The sequence below is a fragment of the Bacillus rossius genome, chromosome 16, assembly GCF_032445375.1.
Source record: "Bacillus rossius redtenbacheri isolate Brsri chromosome 16, Brsri_v3, whole genome shotgun sequence".
NCBI classification, from domain to species: domain Eukaryota; kingdom Metazoa; phylum Arthropoda; class Insecta; order Phasmatodea; family Bacillidae; genus Bacillus; species Bacillus rossius.
Genome location: NC_086343.1, coordinates 8,181,934 through 8,206,870, shown reverse-complemented (window position 1 = coordinate 8,206,870; position 24,937 = coordinate 8,181,934). Strand labels below are relative to the sequence as shown.

Sequence of the window (24,937 nt, the reverse complement as noted above, 5' to 3'; positions counted from 1 at the left end):
GAGGCAGCACAGTTACGGGACGCCCGCTCTTCCTTGACGCCGGCTGGCGCGTGTGTGTAGCGAGTGGTGGCGACGCCGTCGGAGCCGGACGGCGCCCTCTCACCGGGCGGCGGGGCGTTCGACTACCTGTACGAGTTCTCGGAGACGCGCAAGGTGCTGGAGGAGTTCTTCCGGCGGCCCGAGGACGCGGGCGAGGACCCGGGCTTCCGGGAGCTGGAGTACGAGCTGCGGCGCCAGGCGGGAGCGGGCAGCGCCTACGTGGGCCAGCGGCTGGCCAAGGCAGCGGCCGCGGCGAGGCGCGCCGAGGGGGGGGACCTGTCCCCGGGCAAGCTCGGCAACGGGGGCCTCGAGTCCGACGCCCTGCAGGCCAGTGCTTCACGAGACTAGCCCTTAAAGGGTCGTCCATTAATCACGTGATGGTTTTTTTTTTAACTATTAGAGACCTGCAAAATTTGCGGATTCATCTCGTGATATGCTACAATTCAGATAATTATACCTTAGCGCTGCTTCCGCCGCTGGTTCACTGTTGATCTGGATTAATAGGGGCCAGTTAGAGACCCTCGCTCAAAGAAGTGTCGAATCACAGACCACCCAGACGAGACGACTCGCAATTTAGCAGCCAGTGTACAGGTGGCATTTTTTCCCGAGTGTGTAGAGTGTAGTAGAGTCTTATCCTGGAGGTCGTTGAACCCGCGAATTTTGCAGGTCTCTACTCATTATACGTGATAGACTCATAAGTGCTCTCTTTTATATCTTTTCGGAGTCAGATACCTTTAAAAACAATGTTTCACGAAATCGTTGCATCAAAATTCTGCCTTGGAATTTGTAATTGAAATTTTTACTTTCATCGCACCCAAAGAAGTTTCACGTCAATAATACGTATTTGTAAGAACACAATATTCTTGCGAATATGGCCCGTGGCGCTGTGCACAACAATAAGCTCAAACCCCGTTGTGTTGCCCTCTGAGGCCCAAATTTTTTCCCCCCTCACTTTATTGTATGTTGGATAAATTTTTCTTGGATTCCTGTGAAGTACGGTGAAAAAAAGTTCCACTGAATGTTGAAATTTATTTTAAAAATATTTCATTTTCTTTAATAATTTAATATTTTTCTTTGAAATTAGATTTGAACTAAAAAAAAAAAAAAAATTCAGACTCTACTACAAGCTGATTTCTGAGGTTTGTCTTCTATTGTATAATTTTTTACACATAATCTATTATATTTTTTTTTGTGTATAAGCTGTCTCAGTTGTTGGCTGTCAAGAATTCACCTTATCACAGAAAAGTTTTATCAATGTCTATTGTATGTATAAATTTTACTTAACAGTGCGTCACAATGTTTGCTGGTTTTATTCATCAGTTTCATTTTTAAACAGTTTGGTTTGGGTGAGAATATTTCAATATTTTATGATTTGGATAGTTAATCTTTATTAACCCTTTCCTACCTAGAAATGTAAAAAAATTGAATTTTGTAATTTTTATTTAATTTTTATATTTAAGTAGGCATAAGAGGAGACCATAATTTTTTCCAAATTTTTTTATTTATATTTAATATATATTTTTAATGATGGGACTTTTAAGTCCTGAAAGGCATTTATCATATGTCCAGCTCAACGAACAAAATAAAAAGGGCGCTCCAGACTGTATTAGTGCTGCAACCTCTCGGCTGTCAATCTAACTTCTTCGACAACTGGCAGAGCAGAGCTATACAGGGACCCAGAGGTCCCGACAGGCAGCACGTGCTTTCAAACATGCACACACACTATTTCTATGGGGCTTCAAACATTGTGGGACTCACAAGTCCCGCCAGGCAGGAAAGGGTTAAGTAAATATTTGTAAGTGTCTGAAGTGTAGTGATGTGTTGGTCGCAGGACTCGGAGGCCCACTTCCTGGACCTGTCGGCGGACACGGCCTCGACGGAGGACCTGGGGGAGACGGAGGTGGGGCTCCAGGTGGGGCACAGCCGCAACTTCACGCTGTCGCCCGAGACGACGGACTGCGACTCGAACTGCGGGGACCTGGACTCGGAGGTGTCGCTGCTGCTGGAGGGCGACGGCGGGGGGGTGGTTGGGGCCCCGGGGGCCGGCGGCGGCGGCGGGGGCGAGCCGGGGGCCCCGCCGGACCCCGCCCGCCTCTACTCCAGCATGCCGGTGCTGGAGGACGGCCTCTCGTCGGGCCACGCCTCCGACACGGACAACAACCCCACCGTGCTGCTCATGAGGCGCCAGATCACGGAGATCGAGCGCGAGATCGTGCAGCGCGGCGCCCGCCACAAGATGTCGGCCGCCGCCGGCTCCTCGTCCCCGGACGAGGCGGTGGGCCCCCGGGACTTTGCCCCGGGCAAGGAGGTGGTCGCCGATGGCCCGGCGGAGGACGTGTTCAGCGTCGGGAAGGTGCGGGAGAACTCCTACAGCGCACCTGATCCGGAGCTGGAAGCTCTCGACCCGCTTGGTGAGTCTCCCTCCAGAAGTGTATGATTATTACTGCTGATCGGTTTTTCATACCTTAAACCATTTTTATGTGCAGTGAAGTCTCAGCACAATATATTTGTCAGAGGAATTCAGGTTGGGTACTTGTAATGAAAGTACTTAATATAGAAATGTTGATGACTGTAAAAATTTTGAAGGACTATGAAAGTATATAAATATATATAAAATATACAATAAAAGTCCGTTATAACGTAAATTTATAACGGCGCCAAAAGTTTATGTTATAGCGAATTTTCGTTATAGCCAAATTTTTAAAAACAATCTAATTTTTGTAGCATTTTTAAAATATATTATTTTCTCGCTTGTTTTTACTATGGAAATTCACAACAAAGTAAAGGAAATATACATAAAACTTACTAAAATAACATTTTTATGCTATATCGGCACTTGCCAACTACAAAATATGAGACAGCGTGCCCGTGATAAGGCCATCACGCACATCCTGGCTAAGCGCACAACTGTTTGTTTACATGGAGACGGGCGGACGGGGTCACGCAAGGTCATGCCGGCCGCTTCCTGTCGCTTTGACCGCAGCTGGTTTGCTGGAGACATGTGCGCTAAGCTGATATCGGGTGCATATTTGCGGAATTTTGATTACAAAAAAAAATTAAAAAATCTCTAATTACGTTGGACAACCATAAAAATTATATAAAATAATTTTTCCGGAAATTGGTCAGTAACACAAAAATAATCACTCGTACAGACCCTTGGAAAATAACACAAAATTAAAAATCACTTTTTAAAAAACGAATCAATTTTCGTTTGCCTTGATTTCACTAGACTTTCGGACAAAATAAACGACTGGACCTCTTGGAAGTTCATCAAATCTTTCGTCAAAGCATTTGTATGCTGATAAAAAGACTGTGTCAAGTGCCTCCATCATTGACGTTTTAGACGGAACAGATACGTCACTTGGTTCGTCGTCATTATTGTCATCATCTTCAGACGCCGCTTCATTTTGATTAGAAAAGACGAGCTCGACAAGTTCCATGTTCGTCAACTCCCCGCACGCTTACGATGCAAGTGTGAGACGAGTTATGCTCATTTACGGGCTACAGTCGGCGTGATTCTAAATAAATAATGCTCGCAGCGGGGCCCCGTCTTGCTTTCGTTGCCGCGAGGCAAGCTATGCTCGCTGTGGGGCCCCACCTTGTGCGGTGTTGCCAAGACGGCCACATCATGCGCGTTGTTTCATTTGCCGGACGCGTAGAATTGTGCGAAGCTGTTTTTCATTTATTAAGGAAATTGTAGATGTTTTCTCATTGTTTTAGAGCAAAATTACAGGTGTGTAATCTATCGCTATAGCAAAATTGAGCCCACGCTGCATTCGTTATTTCCGAAATTTTTATCCTACGCAGCATATGCAAAACTGACGGTGCCGATGACAATTATCGTTATAGCGGACTTTACGTTACAGGCCGTATTCGCTACAACGGACTTTCACTGTATATCTATATTCTTAGTGTAGGAAACTCCTAAAGTACGGTATTGTCAAATAAGATGTTGCTGTAGCATTTTACCTTTAACATTCAGTATTGCCAACCTATGATTACAATCTTTTCAATTTGCCTAGCGATAAAAATTTTTGTTTAGTGACCGGCAATATTTTTGGTAGCAAAATGGTTTCCTTATTCAGCTTTCAGGTAGAGAGCATGCTGTGTTCATTGATGAGCATAATTTCCTACGAAATTTTGAAAAAGATTTTACAATTTCTCATGTATAAATGAAACTGTTTGAGACACTGTCAATTTTTTAAGGCTCTAAGTAACATAATTTTGCTCTGTTACCAATTTTTTAAAAATGTTTTTGGTCAAATTTATTTTTCTGTTTTTTATTTGTGCTAAATACCAGAGAATATTACGTTACAACAATAAAATAAAGGTGTAAATATTATTAATCTCACAAATGGGTAAGAATGTGAGCTTAATTTTAATATAAAACACTGAAATAAAAATATGTTTAAACAAAAATATTTCAACACTTGTTTTTTAAGGTAATTGATATAATTAATTAAATAATTAATTAATTATTGTAATTAGATTATTTAGCAAGTTATGGCACAAAAAATTATTTTCAAAAATAAATCAGAATAATAATTTTGTTTGATTTTCTCTCTTTTGATAAATTATATTGAACAACAATGTTTTCAAGCCTGCTTAAAAATTGACAGAAAATTATTTGTTTCTCATTGCATTAAAAATAAATTCAGGTACTGTTTAAGAAAAATTAAGTAATTTTGTATGTTAATATCATAATATATGTATGTTTTGTGTAATACTGGCCAGTTAGGAAGCATTATAAAAAAGGGTAAATATTACTTGGTTTTCTTATCGGTACATTTTTTTTAATAAGATAACGTGATATGCTGCCCTATGTTTGCCTTGTGCCCATTGATACTGTTGCATCATAATGTCTGGCCTGCGCTCACATCAGAGTGAGAGAGATAACGTGGTCTGTGTTTGCCTTTCTCACAGTTGGTACCCCTGTGCAGACTTAACACCGTTGGTTTGCTTTCCTGCTGTGGTAACGTTCACTTTTCAGTATCAACAAAGCTGGTGCCGAACTCATGAAAAAATGTAACGTGCGTGCATGATAAATAATATCGCAAGTAAAGTTGGTTATTTTTAGTGTGTTGTCTGATCATAAAAGAAAGTGTGTTTCTCAGTCTAGCCTGCATAACCATTTCAAATGTATGTGTAGCCCTGTTAAATGGATCATCTTGGGAAGTTAGATTTCTGTGGTTTGTCTTCTATTGTATAATTTTTTACACATAATCTATTATATTTTTTTTGTGTATAAGCTGTCTCAGTTGTTGGCTGTCAAGAATTCACCTTATCACAGAAAAGTTTTATCAATGTCTATTGTATGTATAAATTTTACTTAACAGTGCGTCAAAATGTTTGCTGGTTTTATTCATCATTTTCACTTTTAAACAGTTTGGTTGGGTGAGATAATTTCAATATTTTATGATTTGGATAGTTAATCTTTATTAAGTAAATATTTCTGAAATTCACAGGTTGATGGTAAATGGTTTTCTCATTGGCATAATAGATGCCTTGTTATCATCGATGCTTATTCAAGACTAGCACAGAGAAAGGTAGAAAAAATAATTGAAAGCAATAATATTTTTTTATTTTTCTCTCCACGCACATTGGTGTCCTTGGTTGTTGATATCAGAACTATTTTTTTCCTACTGTTTGTTTTGTCAATGCAAGGGACATTGCAAACAACCATTCATTCTACTTTTCTGCTGAGTGAAAATTAGAGGCAGTCTGTGGTAAAGGGGATAAAAAAAAAAGTAGGGAATAAAGGATTGGGAAAAAAAGATGAGGGGGGAAGGGTGATGTTACCTCAAATCAGCACAGACATTCTACCGTTCCCCTCGAAGATCTTAATGATTTTTTTGGTTCACAGCTTACGTACGTGAAGAGAACTTTTTTAAAAAAAAATTTTTGTTTGTGTTCCTGTTTTATTTCAATTAGTAATTTGTAAAAAATTTCAACAAACGTCAAATTTTGCATGTTTCTGGTTCAGTGTCGTAAGCCAGGATTTGTGTAATGGGGGGGGTGTTAAGAAGCACGGGGCCCCCCTCGTATCAACGCGGGTTGGGGGGAGGGAGGGGGGTCCGGGGGTCCTCCCCCCCGGGGAAAATTTGGATTTTAAGGTGTAAAATAGTGCTATTTCAGCAGTATTCGGTACTTAAAATTTAAATATTGTAAATGGTAAAAAATTTTTTATTAATTTTTAATATGAAATTTGTGTTTGAGTGATGAATAAGAAATTGATTAAAGATTTGTTGCTAGGGGGGGGGGGGGGGGGGGGTTGAACCCCTAAAAACCCCTGTTCTGGTCCCACGTTGAAACCCCTGCCCCCCCGGACGGCCACGGACGGCATGCAGAGTCCCGACACACCCTCGCCGTGTGCTCGCAGGCGGCGCGCAGATGACGCCGCCGCCCCCCGCCCCCCAGCCCCACCGCGGGGCGGGCGCCGTGGAGGCTGCCCTCAAGGACATCCGCCTGGCGCTCCAGCGCACCAAGGCTCTCCCCATCAGGAGCCCGACGACGGAGGAGCCCATCGAGGACGCCGCCAGCCCCGTCTGGGTACCGAGGTGCGGCGGCGTCCCAGACGCGTAGACACCGGAAAAATTCGCGAGTTCGTCTCGCGATAGCTTTGAATATATATATGTACTGTATAGAAGTCGCCAGTCCAGGTTAAAATTTCCAATACGGCTTTGAGGTAGTTGGTTGATTCACACGCCGCAATCGCCACCGTCTCTAGGGCATCGACTTGTGGCTTTCCCTAGCGGACAAGTGTCGAACTCTTCAAACACCCCCTTCCCACTTCCCGTTGGACGACCTTGAGCTGCAGTGAATGATGGGTGGTGGGGTGTGCAGGGGAATGACAGCGGGCGACAGGGCTGCGCTCTAACGTGTAAATAACAAACTAAGACGATACAGGGCGTTACCGGCAGCGCACTGCAGCGGTGAAGTCCCCAAGTTGCTCATCATACGCTTCTGAAAAACGTAGAGTAAATCCTATCCACTCGTGACTTCTATGCAGTATATATATTCAAAGGCGATAGGCTGCTAAAATACAAATTGTTATACCTCAGTGCTGACTCTGCCATCGGTTCACAACTCACCTGGATGACTCTGGGCCGATGAGAAACACCCGACCGAAGCTTCATCGAATCACATGCTGCTACGCCGGGACGTCTCACAAGACAGCAGCCCAATGAGTGGGTGGCATTTGACCGAGCGTGCGTAGAACTATGGAGTTCATCCTGCAGGTCGTTGAACCAGCGAATTTTTCCGGTCCCTACTGATGCTTCTTCCATGAATTATTAATGTCACACAGGATATAGAAAATGTAAAAAGTCTGTACTATTTGTTTTTAATCTGAGTCTTTGGGTAATTAAGATGTAATAAAATATGTATTACGAGGAAATTAATGTTCCTTCAAAAGTAATCGCCACATCATCTTAAAACCACCCTTAAAGAAAAGAGACACTGCCAGTCCTGTGCACGTCATCTCTGATGCATCTTTGATAAATTATTATGTCACGTAGAATATACAAAATGTAAATAGTTAGTACTACGTATTTGTTTTAATATCAGTCTTTGGTAATTAAAATATGACAAAACATGTGTTACAAGTAAAATTAATGCATTTTGATATGCATATTGTACAAGGAACCTCACTGTAAAGACGTACTAATTTTTACCTCCTTAAGGGTGGGATTTAAAAATTATCTTTTTTTTTTGTGTGTATAGTATTCTTATATGGCTCAAAACTTGCATATTTGCATGCTGATAAATGAAAAACACTATGGAGAAAAAAAACCATACATAGGAAATGCCAATGGCCTTAATTTTAGGAGGAAAAAAAAATCCTAAAAATATATTTATATTTAATGCACAAAATAAACATAGAATTTTCTCCAAAAGTACGGAAATTTTAGCTTTTATACGTTAATGTGAATATGTATAATTTTTTTTTTGTCATTAGGCAATGAAAATTAAGTATGTACTTGGATGCTATTTAAAGCCAGTCAATGTTAACTGTATATTTTAAGCGTAAAGTTTTAATTTTTTTGTCATATTTTCCAAACTTTAGGCTTTTTGTCTATATATATGTTTATTTTTACTTCATCAACTTGAAACAAAGCAAATTTCGAGTCCTATTAGAATTACATACTCAAAAAAAAAATTATTTTTTTTCCCCATCCCACCCAAATACCATTCTGCTGGTTCTAATGTTCACTATTGTGTTCATGAAAATGAAACTGTATTAACTTTCTTCAGTTTCGCTCCTGCAAGAATGTGTTTGGTCGGGGTCGCGGGGGGTTGGGGGGGGGGGGGGAGAGGAGGACCCGATTGTGGTTTCCCCCGGGGAAGAAAGTGTTGTTTTCGTCGAGTCACTCCGCCGCTGTTTTTTTGTCGGCTGGGCCGCCCGCCGGAGGGTGTGGGGGGGGGGGGGGGGGGGGGGAGGGGGGTGAAAGCACGCGGTCGCCGGGCCGTGACACGATCGTCGCTTGCTGGGTTCCAGGAGGAGGGTCATCGCTAACGGCGACTCGGAGCCGCGCAAAGGCCCCGGAGAGGAGGGAGTCGAGGAAGGTGCGTGACTGCCCCGCTCGTTACGTTGTCGTCTCTCCATGGGTGGGCCCCGACCTCTGGGATTTTTACTATCTTTTTTTACAGTACTTTAGATTTATAGCATTCAATAAACCCTTTGTGTTTACCTCGCTTAATTAATAATCCTGTATATATTCACTCATTCTTTTTAATATTATAATCCTTATTTCATTTTATTGGCATTAATGGTATAGTTATAACTTTTCTGTTTATGATTTTAATTTTAATATTGTAATATTGGTCTCTGGTTGTGCTGTCATAGTTTGTTTGTCCTATGTTGTGTATTTTGGGGTTATGTATATTTTGTGCCTCTGAATTGTGGTTTTCTTCAACTGGAGGTAGGCATGTTACAATTTAATAATTAAATCAATAAATAAATATAGTATAGAACTATTTATCCAAATTTTTTGGCATATTAAGGCATAAATCATACCTCCGAGACCTTCAATGTTGCAACCACTTATTCACTAACAGGCTCTGGTCGGTAAGCTCCACGAGGAAATAACTTGCATGATATTTCTGTTTTATTGCAATTCACCATATGAATTCTATTAACATTAAGCTTTTAATTTTCATATCAGGGTAGACCCAAGCATTAAAAAAAATCTTGAAACTCAACCCGGCCTTCCTGGTGCCCGCACACCAGGGGATTTGCCCCCTTCCCCTTCAATCCCCCCCACCCTGTCTCTCCTCGTGACGGCCCTGCCTGTTTGTTGAGGTATCTATTGAACTGTGTTTGTGAAACATTCAGCATACGATAGCAAATACCGGAACGATGACTCCTTGTTGCATTCTCCTAACAGAGGCTGATACTGACCTTGAAACTGATCGTCTTTTGGGGCAGCAACGGACAGATGACCACGGCTTCTTCGATGATAAAGTGGTGAGTGTGAAAAGTTGTGCCTTTTTTTTATTGTGGGATTGTCTTGTCTTTACAATAAAACCTGCCTCGTGAGTGGGCTCTTAATTTTTCTGTTGAACAAAAAAGTTTCCATTGTGATTTGCAGTGACACTATTAACAGTTTTGGGAAATTTTATTCTTGCTAGGGTTAAATGTCAGGATTAATTTATTTCAGATTAATGAAGTTTTTGTGCACCATGTTTGGTTTTCTCTCTGAGATTTGCCTTATTATTTTTAACCATAGTTGTATTTTATTTTATCATTAATTTGAAGTGTATCTTTTTAAATTGGTTTAGCGTTTGTGATAAACTACTTACAAACTTATTATAATGTGTTCATATTGTAATAAAGAGGTTTCGAATTAGACAATAAAACCACAACCTGATACAAAAGAGCAGAGGTAACTTTCCTTGGGGGAAAAACACGTACTCATGAACAAACACAATTGAATCATTATGGTAGAGCTGCGAGAGGATATACTTACTACATTACCATTATATTAGGGATCTATTTCCTTCCTGTGCAGGAGGTTCCAGGATATGACTACTTACTATTTATAAAGGTTCAAATAAAATAATTAATATAAATAACTTAAAAATTAATTCCAAAAAAATGAACATTTATTATAACAGAGATAATGCTTAATAAACCATAGCAGTCTTATACATTTCAGTGTAAGAAATAATTACTTAAGGTGTCAACATTCATTACGTTATTGATAAAGGGAATAGTTGTGATTAAGGAAGTACCAGAACTTTATTAAAGTAGACATTGCTAAACTATTCCCTTAGAGAGACTTAAAACTGAGTATTAATCATGAAGTTACCATCAACTGAGTCTTAGGTAAAAATTTTAACTTACATGAACTGGAACCCCTCGTACGTTCTGGTGTCTCCCAGCCTCCATTCTCATTGTAGATTAGAATTGCCATTTAACATCTCAACACTTATCACCGTGAACGTGAACGAAATGGATATCCGGGTGGCCGGTGCCCCCCCCCCCCCCCCCCCCCCCCCAAAAGTCAGTATAAAACTTTACATCATGAACCGCGAACTCATTTCCGCCCCTAGGAGCGAGCTGACTTGTTAGCGCTAACAGACTTGTCACCAGGACGGGCAGGAGCCCGCCCGGTGAGCCCCGAGCTCACTCTTGACTCCTCCTTGAAAACCCTCGGCCACTCCGCCTACTTTCCAGGAGGTTTTGGCCCAGAAAACAGGGTACAAACCAGCTGAGTGGACCCGCGTCGCTCACGCCGCGAGGGACATTGCCCTAAGTTTCGCCACAGAGCGTCCCAGAAACGTCAGCACGGTAAGTGCGACGCCAGCACAACCACCGCCCGGGCCGCTACATGCTCCTGCCACCGAGCTGTGTCGCTCTGCAGCTGTGGGTACACACACATAGCCTGCACTAAAGCCTAGTACACACTAGTAGACATGGTGTGCGATTTTTGTCTCTGAGACATGTCTAGAGTTGTCTATGTAGACATGTCTATAGACCAATCGCCGTCTACGAGTTTGTTGCGAGACAAAAAATCACAGGTCTATGGTCTCCCGATTGGAATGGGAGACCATAGACTGAATATGACTGATTGAAAAGTTTTTGTATCAAGGATAACAAATTTTTTGGTTCAACTAGTGTACTAAGAGCATTCTGCAGTCTATAAATAGGTTCAAAAAAGAGCATAAGTATCATAAAACTGGATAATGGCCTCTCAGACTACTGGTACGATTATCAATATTGCCTGCTTAGAGATTCTGAAGGTGTACATGAGGTTTGTGAAAGAGGAAATGCAGGGTGACAGCCAGTAAAAGAGAAGCTGGAATAGTTTCTCTAAATTTTGCATCTTTCTTCATTATTAGTCCTCCAACCCTCAGAAGCAAATCTTCAAAATCAGCAGATGTCAGCCGGGTAAAATTTCGAAAACCCATAGCGTCTTCCAGTCTTAATTTATTTAATAACGTATTACCGAACCTAGGTCCTTCTGCGAACACTTCACGCGTCCAACGTTTACGTTTTCGCGTTCTTTCGCTTGCAATTAGTACTAAGCAGGTACTCTTTCCACACAAAACAATGTCCTCCATGATGGACTGACGGAGACGAGACGAGAAATTCAAATTGTAGTGTGGACGCTAGACGAGACGAAGGACGGTGCCCATAGACGGTCTATAGACCATATCTCTAGACCGTCTATATACGGTCTGTAGACAAATCACGCAACATGGTCTATTAGTGTGTACTAGGCTTAAGAAAGACAGAAATTTAAAGATGGCTATGCCGAAAAATTCAGGAGCGCGACTATATATGTTAATTTTCTTTGTATAAAGAAACTTTTTTATTATTATTAACCTTTTGAACTTTGATTATTTGATAGAAAAAATTTTTTTTTGTTTATGTTCAGATTTCTATGACATGAGAGAGAGATTAAGAAGACAAAACCTTCTGTTACTTACCTATGTAAAAAAAATATTGATTTAAAGAATGGCCTTTTATTAGTCTCGACACACAGAGGAAATCTAAAGAATGGGTTTAAAAGTTTCCAGTCGCCTTATGTATGATTATTGATTAAATACAGTTACAGGTTTCAGTTTTTTTGTACAAATTTCTAAAACTTTTATTCTGTTGCATACTTCATCAGTCTCAATGGAAGTGCGTAACTTTCAGATGTGCAACCTACATTTTATTTCAATTCTTCAGAAGCAGCGATGAAGCGCTTGCTGTGGATAATGGATAGTACATAAAAAAAAGTTGAACGATTTTGGCCAGTACAATTTATAAGTTTTTCAAAATGATTTAATCATTTTTTGAATAACATTTTTTGAAACCTTTCAAAGTTTACTGCTGCAAAACTTTATCCTCCTAAAGTTTGTGCTGTACGAGGTTTTGTGCCCCGGGAAGTCCGTAAACTTTCCTCTAGTAACGGACAAACTTCTTCGAGATGTTTTGTTGGCAGTGCTGCCTTAATGAGGGTGGCAGCCAACTCATTACAAAGTGTAATTTTTTTTTTTTTTTTCATTCAGGCATGTTATGCTTCAATACTTGAATCTCCCTTTGAAGAACATAAAATAAAATATTGGAAAGAGTTGATAACTTTTTAACGAAATTTGGCCAAACGAAGCAGTCAGCTGTGAGCCATGAATCTATCTTAGATATTCGTAATAAAAAATTTTTTTCAGATTTATAGCATGTACAGAATTAACAAAATCCCATACAAGAAACATTATCATAATTTAACTAGGAGGATTAATTATGTACTACATATTTTCCCATACATATTTTTGTAACAGTTTAGCCTTAAATATGTGGTGCTTTTCTGGGTCTAAAATGTGTTCATGGTTAAAAAAATTACCTGTATTTATTTTTTTTTAAATTTTTTATTTTAATTTGCAACTTGCCTACCAACAGTCATAAGACTTCAATGGTTGGCACGGCATGTAAAGACAAGTAAACGGCGATCACTGCAATGGTATGGACTCCCACCACCATCAGTACTACAGCAGGCAGAAAAGCAACAGGTGGCCAACACATGAGGACAAGAGTACCACACATTAGCAGTGTTAACAGATACAAGCAAACACTAATACAGTGAATAAAGACAAACACAAAATAAAACAACAATGTACAAGGTAACACAATAATTAATTTCTTATTACTAATTTGCTAAAAATAACAAACATGAACTGAAATGATTAAAAATTAGAAAGACAATAAATGCATAATTAGGAATGACTCAGTGACAATGATAAAAGTATTTAAAATGGAATGTCAAGTTTGTAAAAAATTAGAAATTAATCTATAAAGTATATCATTCTTGTTATTGTATGTACATAATGTCAAGAAACTATGTATTTGTGGATCTGTTAAGTCCTGTGTTGTCAAGGATATATTTGCTTCAAAGTGAAGAATTATTTAATGCTAGATGCTCTTTGGCTGCTCTGCTTGGTGGGTTTTACTTACATTTATTTTGTATCATTGGAGATGTACGTCTCTTCGGCGGTGAGGCCACTCGAGACGAGACATGTACCACGATCACAAGATTGTGATGCTGGGGAAGTACTCGGCCATGGACCAAGGCAAGGAGCCGTCCTGGCATTTGCCTAGCATTGTTTCAGGGAAACCGTGGGTAATCCCGAGATCAGGACGGCCGGTAGAAGAGATGTTAGTTTCCCGGAAAATTATTTCCGAATTGGAAAATTTTCCAATGAGTTATTCTTTCGCACAAACCAGTATTATCATTCTTTTACACAAAAATAAACCAAATGCTAGAAGAAAGACAAAATCTTCTATTCGGGCATACTCCACAGTTCAATTCCTACGTTTTAACTCCAAAATTTTTTACCTGTACTGTAATGGTAACATAAAATTTGACAAGTGATATAAAAAATTTTTAATGGAGGATTATTACTAAACATAGTACACATGTACATACAGACTTAAAATTGACTTTTATCTTAGTATATCAGCCTATCTTATTTATGTAAATCTATGTTGGTAATGGAAAGAAGGAAAATCTTTCGGAAAAAATACGTAGTTATATATTTCCAGAAAGTTTTCCGAAAGGGAATTCACCTCAGAAAATGTTCCCACTTGCATCTCTAATGGTCGGACGGGGTTCGAATGCGGGTCGGAGTCTTAACCACCACGCCGCCTCACTCTGTTGCGCTGTCGAACACTGTAACAGGGTGTGCTGTAAACTATTGTCGCAGCAGGAGTGGGCCTCGTGGTCCCCCACTGCCGGATCCGAGCACTGAACCCCGGGCCCGCGGAGAGTCCCGGGTGACAAACTGCCGCCCGTCATTCCTGTTGATAATAATGATGAGTAGAGACCTGCAAAAATTCGCGGTTTCGATGGCCTTCAGGATAGATTGCACATACCCCTGTACACTCGGGCAAATAACGCAAGTTCATTGGCTGCCGACTTGTGAGTCGTCCCAGCTGGTTTATCCGTGATTCGATCCTTCTTTGGTTGAGGGTTTATAACTGGTTGAGATTCGTCCAGATGAATAGTAAGCCAATAGCAAAATATCCAAGAGGTATATGTGTTTGAATTCTAGCCTATCACCGAATGAATCCACAAATTTTGCAGGTCCCTAATGATGAGATTTATGTTATAATTGCAATAAAAAGACAAGGGGCTTAAGAGATATTAAGAGTGCTGGGGGGAGCTCGAACCTGCACTAATATATTATTTTTAAATTGTTAAAAACAGAGCCAAACTTAAAAGTAATGAGATTCTGGAGTGTGGGTTCGTTTCAGCTGTGTCTTCTTGACCAGCTTTTGTTGATTGTTTTGGCCACTACCAAGGGAATTTAAGTAACAAAACTCATCGGTGTGTGCGGGGCAGTCGAAGCTAATGGATGTTTTCACGGCGCCGTGTCAGAAGATGTCGTGAACAGGCGTTTTGGCCTCAAACTCACCAGTGTTGCCAACTACTTTCCCAAGTAAATCCTGTTGTTTCGATTAACTTTTCAGTTGGGAAAATGATCCAGTTTATAGTTAGAAAACTAATTTTCAAAATTCTTTACAGTAATTTGTGAGTATTTCATATCAATTTTTGAAGTCACCATTATTGTATACTACAGTTAAAGGGCATATTCAGCTAAATACAGAAGAATGGAGGGAGGGGGGAATTTTTCAGATTTCAATTTCTTTCATGTAGGATGATGAAAGAGGGTTCATTACTTCTAACACATGACTCAGTGTGTCTGTTTTGTAGATAGTTTCTTTCAAAGTATAAAACAAAATCATGTTAAACCTGTCAAATAAATTTTTCAAAAATTTTTGTTTATGTCTTTTTTTTTTCTTTGGAAAGTAGGGAAGCAGCTAACACCCACCCCAGGTATGCCCATGCTACAGTTGATGAATATTTATTTAGGTGTATTATAAACTTCTTATTTTTTTCTGGCTTCTTCATGGCGAATTAAATTTTACCTTAAAATTTTTCAAAAAAAACATGCTGAAAAACTGGAGGGATTCCCATGCTGTACAAAGCAAAAGTGTGTAATTTGCAAAATACACACTATATTATAAGACTAGATGACATATGTGAATATTGATGGTGTTATTAGGATTCTTGGATATGCTGTTGAAAAAAATCTATAAATTAAAAAATGGAGTTTGTTATATATGATGTTGATAAACTCTGACACCGTTTGACTGATCACAATGAAAGTTGGCACATCAAAGTGTTTTTTTTTTTTTTTTTTCCATGGAGAAGGTTTTTTTTTACTATACATTTTACTATAACTCGCCACTAGATAGTGTTGCAGTGCATCACATTCTATTCCGTTGAACCAGTCGCCATGAAAATTTGTAGATTGTGATTTTTACTGTCCTTAAACCTCAATAACAATAATGATTGTGACTGTGATTAGTATTTGGTGAGTGAGTTTAAAATGGAATACCTGTACAAACGCTAAATAGATTTAAAATTACATTCAAAGAATCAATTGTGGATGTTTTGAGGTAAATAAATAAACAATGGCAGGACATCTTCTAGGTTCTGCTGGCATTAATATATATTAGAATATATTTTTGACGTAACAACGTCTAATAAATTGATGAACGCCAGCTGCACGCACGAAAAAGTGTCCCACTACGGATGTGTCCTGTTTGCTCATTGTACGCATGCTTGGCATCTCTCTTCATGCTCATTGTACGCATGCGTGGCATCTCTCTTCCACTCGATTGGAACAACCATCGATTTGACTTTTCAATCATATTTGCGTAGTTTGAATTATTAATATTATGTAATTTAACGATTGTCCACTGATTTTCAGCACAATCGGTACGGTTATTTAAAAGTAATGTTGAATATTCAAATACGTTTTGAACCAACAATGGTGTTTTACAGTTACACATAATAATTCAAATTACACCCGGGATCTTCTGCACAATGTTTTAAAAAATATTGTAACACATTATAAATAAGTTTGGTGTATTTGGGATGTGTATTTGTTATCAAATCGTGTTATAAAAATGAAATAATATTATTCCCCTACCCTGAAAAAAGTTTATAAATATGTATATATCATTTGAAACTACTAATTTTATGTATGGCCTCGTGGCAGTGCGGTCAGCGTCGCAAACTTCCATATCAAGGGAAGTCGGTTTGAATCCTGGCAGGTGCAAAAATTTTTTTTGCACTTGTAAAAATAAATACGGCGCACGCAACATTTCAATAGTAATTAATATATTTGAATTAATGAATGCAAATAAAAGTAAATTTATTAATTAAATTGTACATTTCATTTCACTCCTTTGTATCCATATAATATAGTGATAATTAAATAAAAATGATTCATATTTAAAAAAAAATTCTTCCTCAAAGAATATAATATTTTTAATGCCTAAATGGTTTGGATGCAAAAGCCTATTACGGGTCAGTCTCAGGCCGAATATGATATTTCCTTTTCTTCTGGATCAATCATTTCATCAATGTTTTGTTATGACGTCACGTTAAACTATCGTCCGTAAACCGACTTTACAGACAACCAATTTTTAATCATTTCCTGGCTCCTCCAAGATGAATAGCACCTACATTCTCCACGAATTACACTTTACACTCTCTTCTCCGATGATCGCCTCAGTTCCACACGTAAGTGACTAAGGAACGGTTATCTCCCTGACCACTTGAATTTCGGCCTTAAATATATTTTTTTTTGTATATGTATAGCAGAAATGAATTCCAGTTGATTCTGGCAAGTTCCTGGATGGAATTTTTTTTTCCAACTGTTTGCAACCCTGGACTTGTGTCCGCACGACCGCCGCCGGCCAAAGATGGACGTCACACAGGCGGTTTGTCGCATCGTAGCTTAGCTTGTATTGCGTTCTGGCCCTTCTTTACATACGGGCCAACCGGACATTTGACGAGTGGGAGAATTTTAGATGGGAAAAATATCGGTAAAAAAAATTTTTGAAGGGTGGGAAAAATATTTTTTCTTTACGTACGGTAATAATTTGAATTTCAAAATAAAAAAAATACAAACTACTTTTGTCTTTGAAAAACCTTAGAACATAAATCAGCTTGAATTTATAAAATTTTATGGCGTTTGGTGGGAACTGGAAAAGGAAGGAGGGAAGCTAAAGGTTATCTGCCCGGAACGCCAGCTGCCTGAAATCAGGGCCCTAGTTGCGTTCCGAACTATCCGAGTGTTATTGAGTTCTTGATTAATATTTTTTTATCAGTCAAAATGTACTGTTAATTTGTCAGTTGGAACAGGTGAAAGATGAGCTTCGGTCTTAAGTTTGATTTATGCAGTTTCCGTACATCTAGTACATATTTATTTATCCTGTAAGACGAAAGTAAATACTGATAACTGTATTCGTGTGTCACGCCTTTGATAAGCGCCGGTTCGCAAACGGACAGCACTGTTCAGTATTTTGTATGTCTTCTTTGCTACCAGCCACACCGTCCGTTATTTCCTGTTTACCTCATTGAAACGGGAACTGGAAACTCTAGATATCACGAGTGTTGTTATTCTATGCTACCTTTGAATATATATACTGTATAGAAGTCGCCAGCCCAGGTTAAAATTTCCAATACGGTTTTGAGGCAGTTGGTTAATTCACCGCCGCAATCGCCACCATCTCTAGAGCATCGACTTGTGGTGGTCCCTAGCGGACAAGTGTCGAACTCTTCTAACACCCCTTCCCCCTTCCGTTGTACGACCTTGAGCTGCAGTGAATGATAGGTGGGGGGTGCAGGGAATGACAGCGGGCGACAGCGCTGCGCTCTAACGTGTAAATAACAACTAAGACGATACAGGTAGTTACGGCAGCGCACTGCAGCGGTGAAGTTCCCAAGCTGCTCCTCATACGCTTCTGAAAAACGTAGAGTAAATCCTATCCACTCGCAACTTCTATACAGTATATATATTCAAAGATGCTACCAAAGGACATAAAAGTTCTTGACTAATGCATTCGGACAATCCCCCACTCCACCCGTGACGTCAGAGGGTCACGTGGGCTATTCAGCGATCAGTGTTCGTCGGACACAGTTTAAGATATTGCAATTGTAGACGGGCCGTAAAACACGGGAAGCCTTCTTTTCACACACGAGAGAGCCAAACGCCAGATCGTGCATATTCGGTTTTTTTTTTGTTCATTGTAAAAGGTTAGGTTAGCTACATTATAAATAGTACTTTAAAACATTGTGGACGGTTGATTTGGTTAGGATAGCTACATTAAAGATACTGTGAAATCATGTAAACGGTTTCCTAGTCCTGGATTGCTACACATTAAAAAGTTATTTGCTAAGCAACCATAAAATGATTTTACAGTATTTTTTAGTGTAGCAATACTTACCTAATATAACCAACCATCCACAATGTTTTAAATTATTTATAATGTAGCTAACCTATCCTAATCGACCGCAAAATTTAATGCCACACCGGTTTATACAATGAGATAGTACGGAAAAAAAAAGCTAGCATGAACTTCGGGAAAATTCGGGTGTGGCTCTCTCGTCTGTGAAATGAAGGCTTCCCGTAAAACACGGAAGTTCTAGACGTTACCAACCACACAAATTGAAGTTGTGAAACAGAAGAAAAATTTCTCCCTCGGGAGGCTTCATTTGAGAACACATGGTGATCATGAAAACTTACGAAATAGTCAATCATTTTATTTTATTCCATTGTGCGAAAGTTTTTTTAACATGTGAAAACGTCTTGTTTATAATATAAACGTCGTGGCTTTCTATATACATAACTTCTGCATCTTTAAAAAGTTTTCGGAACATTTCACTTGAAATATGGGAAGCCAGAAACATAAACAGAAACACGTTGCATTTTTGCGTGTTGCGTAGTTTACAAACGAGTATTTGAAAGCATCGTAATTGAACTTTTTGCGTAGTTTATAAACCTGGGATAAACGTGATCTGCTCGTATCGCATAACTTAAACAAGGTTCCCGATGAATTCTTTTAGCGATAGGCTTGCAATTTTAAAAAAAAAAATCTCGAAACTAGACCTCTCTTTTTCTTTCTTTCTCTCTTATTCTCCCTTTCTCTTTCTCTCTCATTCTCTTTTTCTCCCTTTATCTTTCTTCTCTTTTTCTCCCGTTTTCTCTTTCTCTCTCTTTTCTCCCTTTCTCTTCTCTTTCTCTCTCTCTCTTTTCTCCCTTTCTCCCTTTCTCCCTTTTTCTCTCTCTCTCTTTCTTTCTCTCTTTCTTTCTCTCTTTCTCCCACCCAAGTGAATGTTGCGTAGTTACAATCGATGTTCATGAGTCGTGCCTGTTTTGAATAAAATTACGCAGTTAGAGGCCGTGGGAGTGCTTCGGGATATTTTCAGCCTTTTGTGTGGCTGTGCTGTTCGTGAAGCAGAACGTACAGAGCTCATGCCGAGAAGAGGTGGCGGCAGTTATGACCTTTCAGAGCGCGGGTGAGTGTGGATCGTGCTGCATGGGTTGTTGATGCTAAACAAAACATACAAGGTTATCAACCAGCGTGCTAGATTTTTTAAAATATTCTTATCAGTATATATGTTAGTTTTTCGGGAAAGTATTTTTCAGAAATTTTATTTTGTACCAACTAATGGCTCAACATTTTATGGTTGGTTAGGATCCATGCTACCCTCTATCAACTAAAAGGAACAAAAAATGGTTGTTTAAACAATACCTACCAATCTGCAGGTACTGAATTATTGTGTAACATATATCAAACTATATTAAATTATGTAAATCTGTTTTAATGGGGGGGGGGGGGGGGGGGGACGGTCAAATTTACAAATATGGGGTTATATTTTTTCCAGAAAATTTCCCTAGCTGTAAATTTTCCATTAACATTCAAAGGTTGGCCACCCCTGGGATAGAGCGCATGGCATGAACACAAGAAGTTCTTTTGCTACGCGTCTTTTTTTTTTTTTTTACCTCTCGCTTTAGTCGCTCCGTTAGGCCTGTTTCACACGTATGCGGTTCCATTCGGTTCGGTTCGTTTTCGGTTGCAACCGAAAACGAGTGAATCCCCTTCACACAAACACGGTTCTTATTCGGATCATATTAAGTTTTGTGTTCTCTTCCGTTCTCTCGGCAGTGATCGTGGAGAGAAGGCAAGCTGTTGCCATGTTTCTCAATAGAAAAAAAAATAGAAAAAACGAAGCAGGAATACTAGAATTCATCAGGAGCACCCTCATAAATTTACGGCAAGGATTTGGAGCATTCTACGCAATTTTGCCGAAGATCAGAGAGCATGAAGACAAAGTTTTTAACTACTTAAAAAACTTTGTCTTCATGCTCTCTAATCTTCGGCAAAATTGCGTAGAATGCTCCAAATCCTTGCCGTAAATTTATGAGGGTGCTCCTGATGAATTCTAGTACTCCTGCTTCGTTTTTTTATACTTCAGGATGTATTAGAAAAAAACTGCGAAACTTTCATCAAATATAGATCCACTCGCTCTCAGGTAAAAACCGAAACCGAACAGCTGGTGTGTAAGCGCGTTGATTGCTCTCAGTTCCCTGGACACGTGTTCGTACCTTACAGAAACCTGATGAGTAGAGACCTGCAAAATTCGCGGGTTCAATGACCTCCAGGATAGACTCTACTACACTCTACACACTCGGGCAAATGCCACCTGTTCATTGGCTGTTGACTTGTGAGTCGTCTCGACCGAGTGTCTGTGATTCGACACTTCTTTGAGCGAGGGGTCTCTAATTGGCCCTCAGTCCTCCAGATTAACAGTGAACCAGTGGCAGAAGCAGCGCTAAGGTATAATTATTTTAATTGTAGCATATCACGAAATGAATCCGCGAATTTTGCAAGTCTCTACTGACGAGTAGAGACCGGAAAAATTAACAGATTCATTCGGTAATAGGCTAGAATTCAAACACATATACCTTTTAGATGATTTCGCTATTGGCTTACTGTTCATCTGGACGAATCTCAACCAGTTATAAACCCTCAACCAAAGAAGGATCGAATCACGGACAAACCAGCTGAGACGACTTACAAGTCGGCAGCCAATGATCTTGCGTTATTTTGCCCAAGTGCACAGGTGAATGTGAAGTCTATCCTGAAGGCCATCGAACCCGCGAATTTTTCCGGTCTCTACTGATGAGTGATGAAACCTGTTCGTGCCGAGGTAGTATTCGATGCTCTGCTGTTTCTGTTTGGTACCGAATATAAAACGAAGCACCGTTTCACACACTTGTCGGCAGCGACCGGAAAAAGAACCGAAAAGAACGGAGCAGAACGGAACCGCATACGTGTGAAATGGGCCTCAGGGTGTGTTCCGATAACGCTATCGTCAACGCGAGTGCGAATGGCTTTCCTGTCTGCGCACGTCGAGACGCGCGCGCGCCTCTGGTGGCGTTTTCAAGAACTGCGCGTGGGACGGCACCGCACGTACACAAGGTCAGTTTGTATCCAACGGGAAGCCTATGATGTACATTCTATATTGCACAGACCCGAACAAGCCCGAATATCTACCTTCGGCCAACGTCGGCATTAAAATGATTTGACAGTATTTTTAATGTATCTATACTAACCTAACATAACCATCCATCTACAATTTTGTTAAGTAATAAACAAAAAAAACTGACGAAGTTGGCCGAAGGTAGATATTCGGGCTTGTTCGGGTCTGTGCAATACAGAATGTACATCATAGGCTCTTCGTATCCCAACTGCATCCTGCAACGGCTGCAGGTTCCAGTGACTATGTCATGCCCGGGGGGGGGGGGGGGTAGTAGTTCCCCCTTTAACTTATTTTAAAAAAAAAAATGTGTGCGTGCAGTACACGCGCGACAGAAGTGAAATTTCGTGCTTCTTATATTATTACGTATAGGAAACATATATTCTCTTTGGTTGAGGTCGCAGATAAAAAAAAAAAAGCTAGTGTGAAAGAATGCTGCGTAATTTATACCTCTCCCCTGCCGTCTCCCCGTCTGCCGGTTCCCCCACCATGTACCTAACTATTCTCCTCATGCCAGGGCCGGCGCGTCCACACAGGCGAACTAGGCAACCGCCTAGGGCGCCAAGTAGCTGGGGGCGGCGCAGCACGACACATAATAGCGGATATAATATGTTTTACGATTATTGAAACTATATGAAAATGGATTTTTGTAACAGTTTGGAATGTTTATATTGATATAAGTAATTATTTAAATTCCACGGTGACCTGTTTATGATTTGTAATAAGTAAAAAAGTAAAAAAAAAAAACACAAGCCTTCTTACATTTGATTGTTGACAAAATCTTAGGCTTGCGTGATGTATTTTGAGGCAAGGAAAAAAATTTTTTGTGGTGTCCGGCCGGGGGGTGGGGGGGGGGGGGCATTAAGGTTTTTCGCCTAGGGCGCCAATTTACCTTGCACCGGCCCTGCTCATGCGATCGGAGTTTTCGTAGTGGTAGACTCGCGATTATTTTGGGGGTTTTCTCTCTGCTCCGGACTATTAACTCCACTGGCCTTTACCGCAGTAGCGAGTCGTGTTAGCGTGCTTCTCGGCAGATGCGTAGGGTCAGAGGCGTTTCATCCTTCGAGCAGTTTGCAAGTGATTGGGTCCACACTTGTCGTCGGGGTCTTCGGGGCGGCTCGCACGCAGAAGCGTTGGGCCAGGGTCGTTACCACAACGCCGAAATACCACAACGCCGAACGTACAACAACGCCGAATGCCAAATTGACCGCAACGCCGACAGCTAGAAAACCGCTGTGTACCACAACGCCGAAATACAGTAACGCCTAAAAATGTTGCTGCGGGGGGGGGGGGGGGGGGGGCGGCACAGGAGCAAAATGAAAAACTGAATGAATTTGTGTACCTAACCTAACCTAGGCTAGCTTAACCTAGCTTAACCTAACCTAACCTTTGTGGCAGTCCTGCAATGACATTTTTGGCATTCGGCGTTATGGTTTTCGGTGTTATTGTACGTTCGGCGTTGTGTTGCGTCCCCGTTGGGCCAGCCACCAGTTCGCCTCGTGATTGGAGTCTACTTTGCTATCGAATGAATCATCGCGTACCTGCTCGTGTCTTCAAGGGCCACGTCTACCCGGGCACACGTAACTGTGCGCAGAGGTTCAGGAACAAAAGAATGAAGAAGAAAAAACTAGCAGTGGTTTACGTTCGAATCATGATAAAAAAAAATTGGTTGTCGGTAAAGTCGGTTTACGGACGATAGTTTAACGTGATAACGTCATAACAAAACATTGATGAAATGATTGCATACTTTATGAATAAAATTGAATCATTTTTATTTTAATAATAAAATAATAAATACTTCAAATTATACTAGTAATCAGATTTTTAAAATGCAAGAATAATGAACCTTTATTGCCGAAATTGTTGTTGTAATAAGCAATGAAAACCACATTAACTTTTCACTTCACTTTATAAACAGTCGAGTGGAAGAGAGATAAATGCGGCGCAAGCGTACAATGAGCGTAACGGGACACAGCGTAACGGGACACAGTGTAACGGAACAATGTGCGTAACGGGACACTTTTTCGTGCGTGCAGCCGGCGTTCATCGATTTATTAGACGTCTCGTCAATATAATCGTGTATTCACGCTGAGATATTAAGCAAGAGCGGCCATACACCTTGGAAGAGGGGCCGGATACAGCAAGATGCCCGATAAGCCACGATGCGTGTAGGTAGTTTCCGGCGAAACACTTGAGCCAGAGGTTTCCGTTATCAAGCAGAACTTGTAGCAGTTGTGAGTATCGTGACGCGGGAAACCAGTCACCAGATAACTATTACTGAACTTCCGGTTTTTTGGTTTGCGGAAGGGGGGGCGGGGGGGAGGTCAGATGGGTTTTATCCGTGGCATTCGTTCCTGCAGCGACCTCCGAGGCGCTACGCCTCGTAGTCTCTGCCACGTCGTAGCTCGCGTTTGCGAAAGAAACTTCGTAGTGGACATCGCTGTATAAACCTGAACGCGTGTGTTTTTTTTTTTCCTCCAAAGTGTTTGCGTCTTCGAGTTTTTTTTTTTGAGGGTGGTTGTGGGAGTTGTGACGTCATGGTCGGCCGACTGCGACGCTGCACGACCGCGGTGCGCTATGCGTCTAAAGCCCAGGTTACGTTTGGCGCAAGTGGGAACTCCGCCTTTACAGCCACTTTCCGCCATCTCTTCAGCGATACAACTTTTCTACTGCGGATCGGCAGAATTCGTCAGGTATGGTAACAAGAAGAGGAGAGGGGCCGTAACCTACAATATATAATTTTGTTTCCGAAAAAAAGATTTCGTGAAGTGTACTATCTGATGTGTAACATCTTAGTTCTCGGTATACGACATTTGGTGGGAATAATTTCGTGAATGGAACGGAAGTCGCATGTAACGGAAATGTGTAATCACGGTGTTGCCATCTATTGTGGATTGCGAGAACCAAAGTACACAAAGCCAAAGGGAAATTTTACAGTATAAACTGTATAATGAATTGGAACAAAATTGGTAGTATTTTAATAAATAATGTTTGTCAAAAATCAGGTCCAAAAC

At 40.5% G+C, this 24,937-nt stretch overlaps 1 protein-coding gene across 6 annotated transcripts in view; it reads left to right on the top strand.

The window, feature by feature from the left end:
* Positions 1–24,937, top strand: part of LOC134540432 (uncharacterized) — a 202,815-nt gene that overhangs the window by 124,644 nt on the left and 53,234 nt on the right. For all 6 annotated transcript variants that reach the window (XM_063383181.1, XM_063383178.1, XM_063383179.1 and 3 more), the window contains 5 exons: positions 61–366; positions 1,871–2,450; positions 6,419–6,596; positions 8,537–8,604; positions 9,426–9,505. In XM_063383181.1, coding sequence (XP_063239251.1) covers positions 61–366; positions 1,871–2,450; positions 6,419–6,596; positions 8,537–8,604; positions 9,426–9,505 — 1,212 coding nt within the window. The remainder of the gene's footprint in view (positions 1–60; positions 367–1,870; positions 2,451–6,418; positions 6,597–8,536; positions 8,605–9,425; positions 9,506–24,937) is intronic.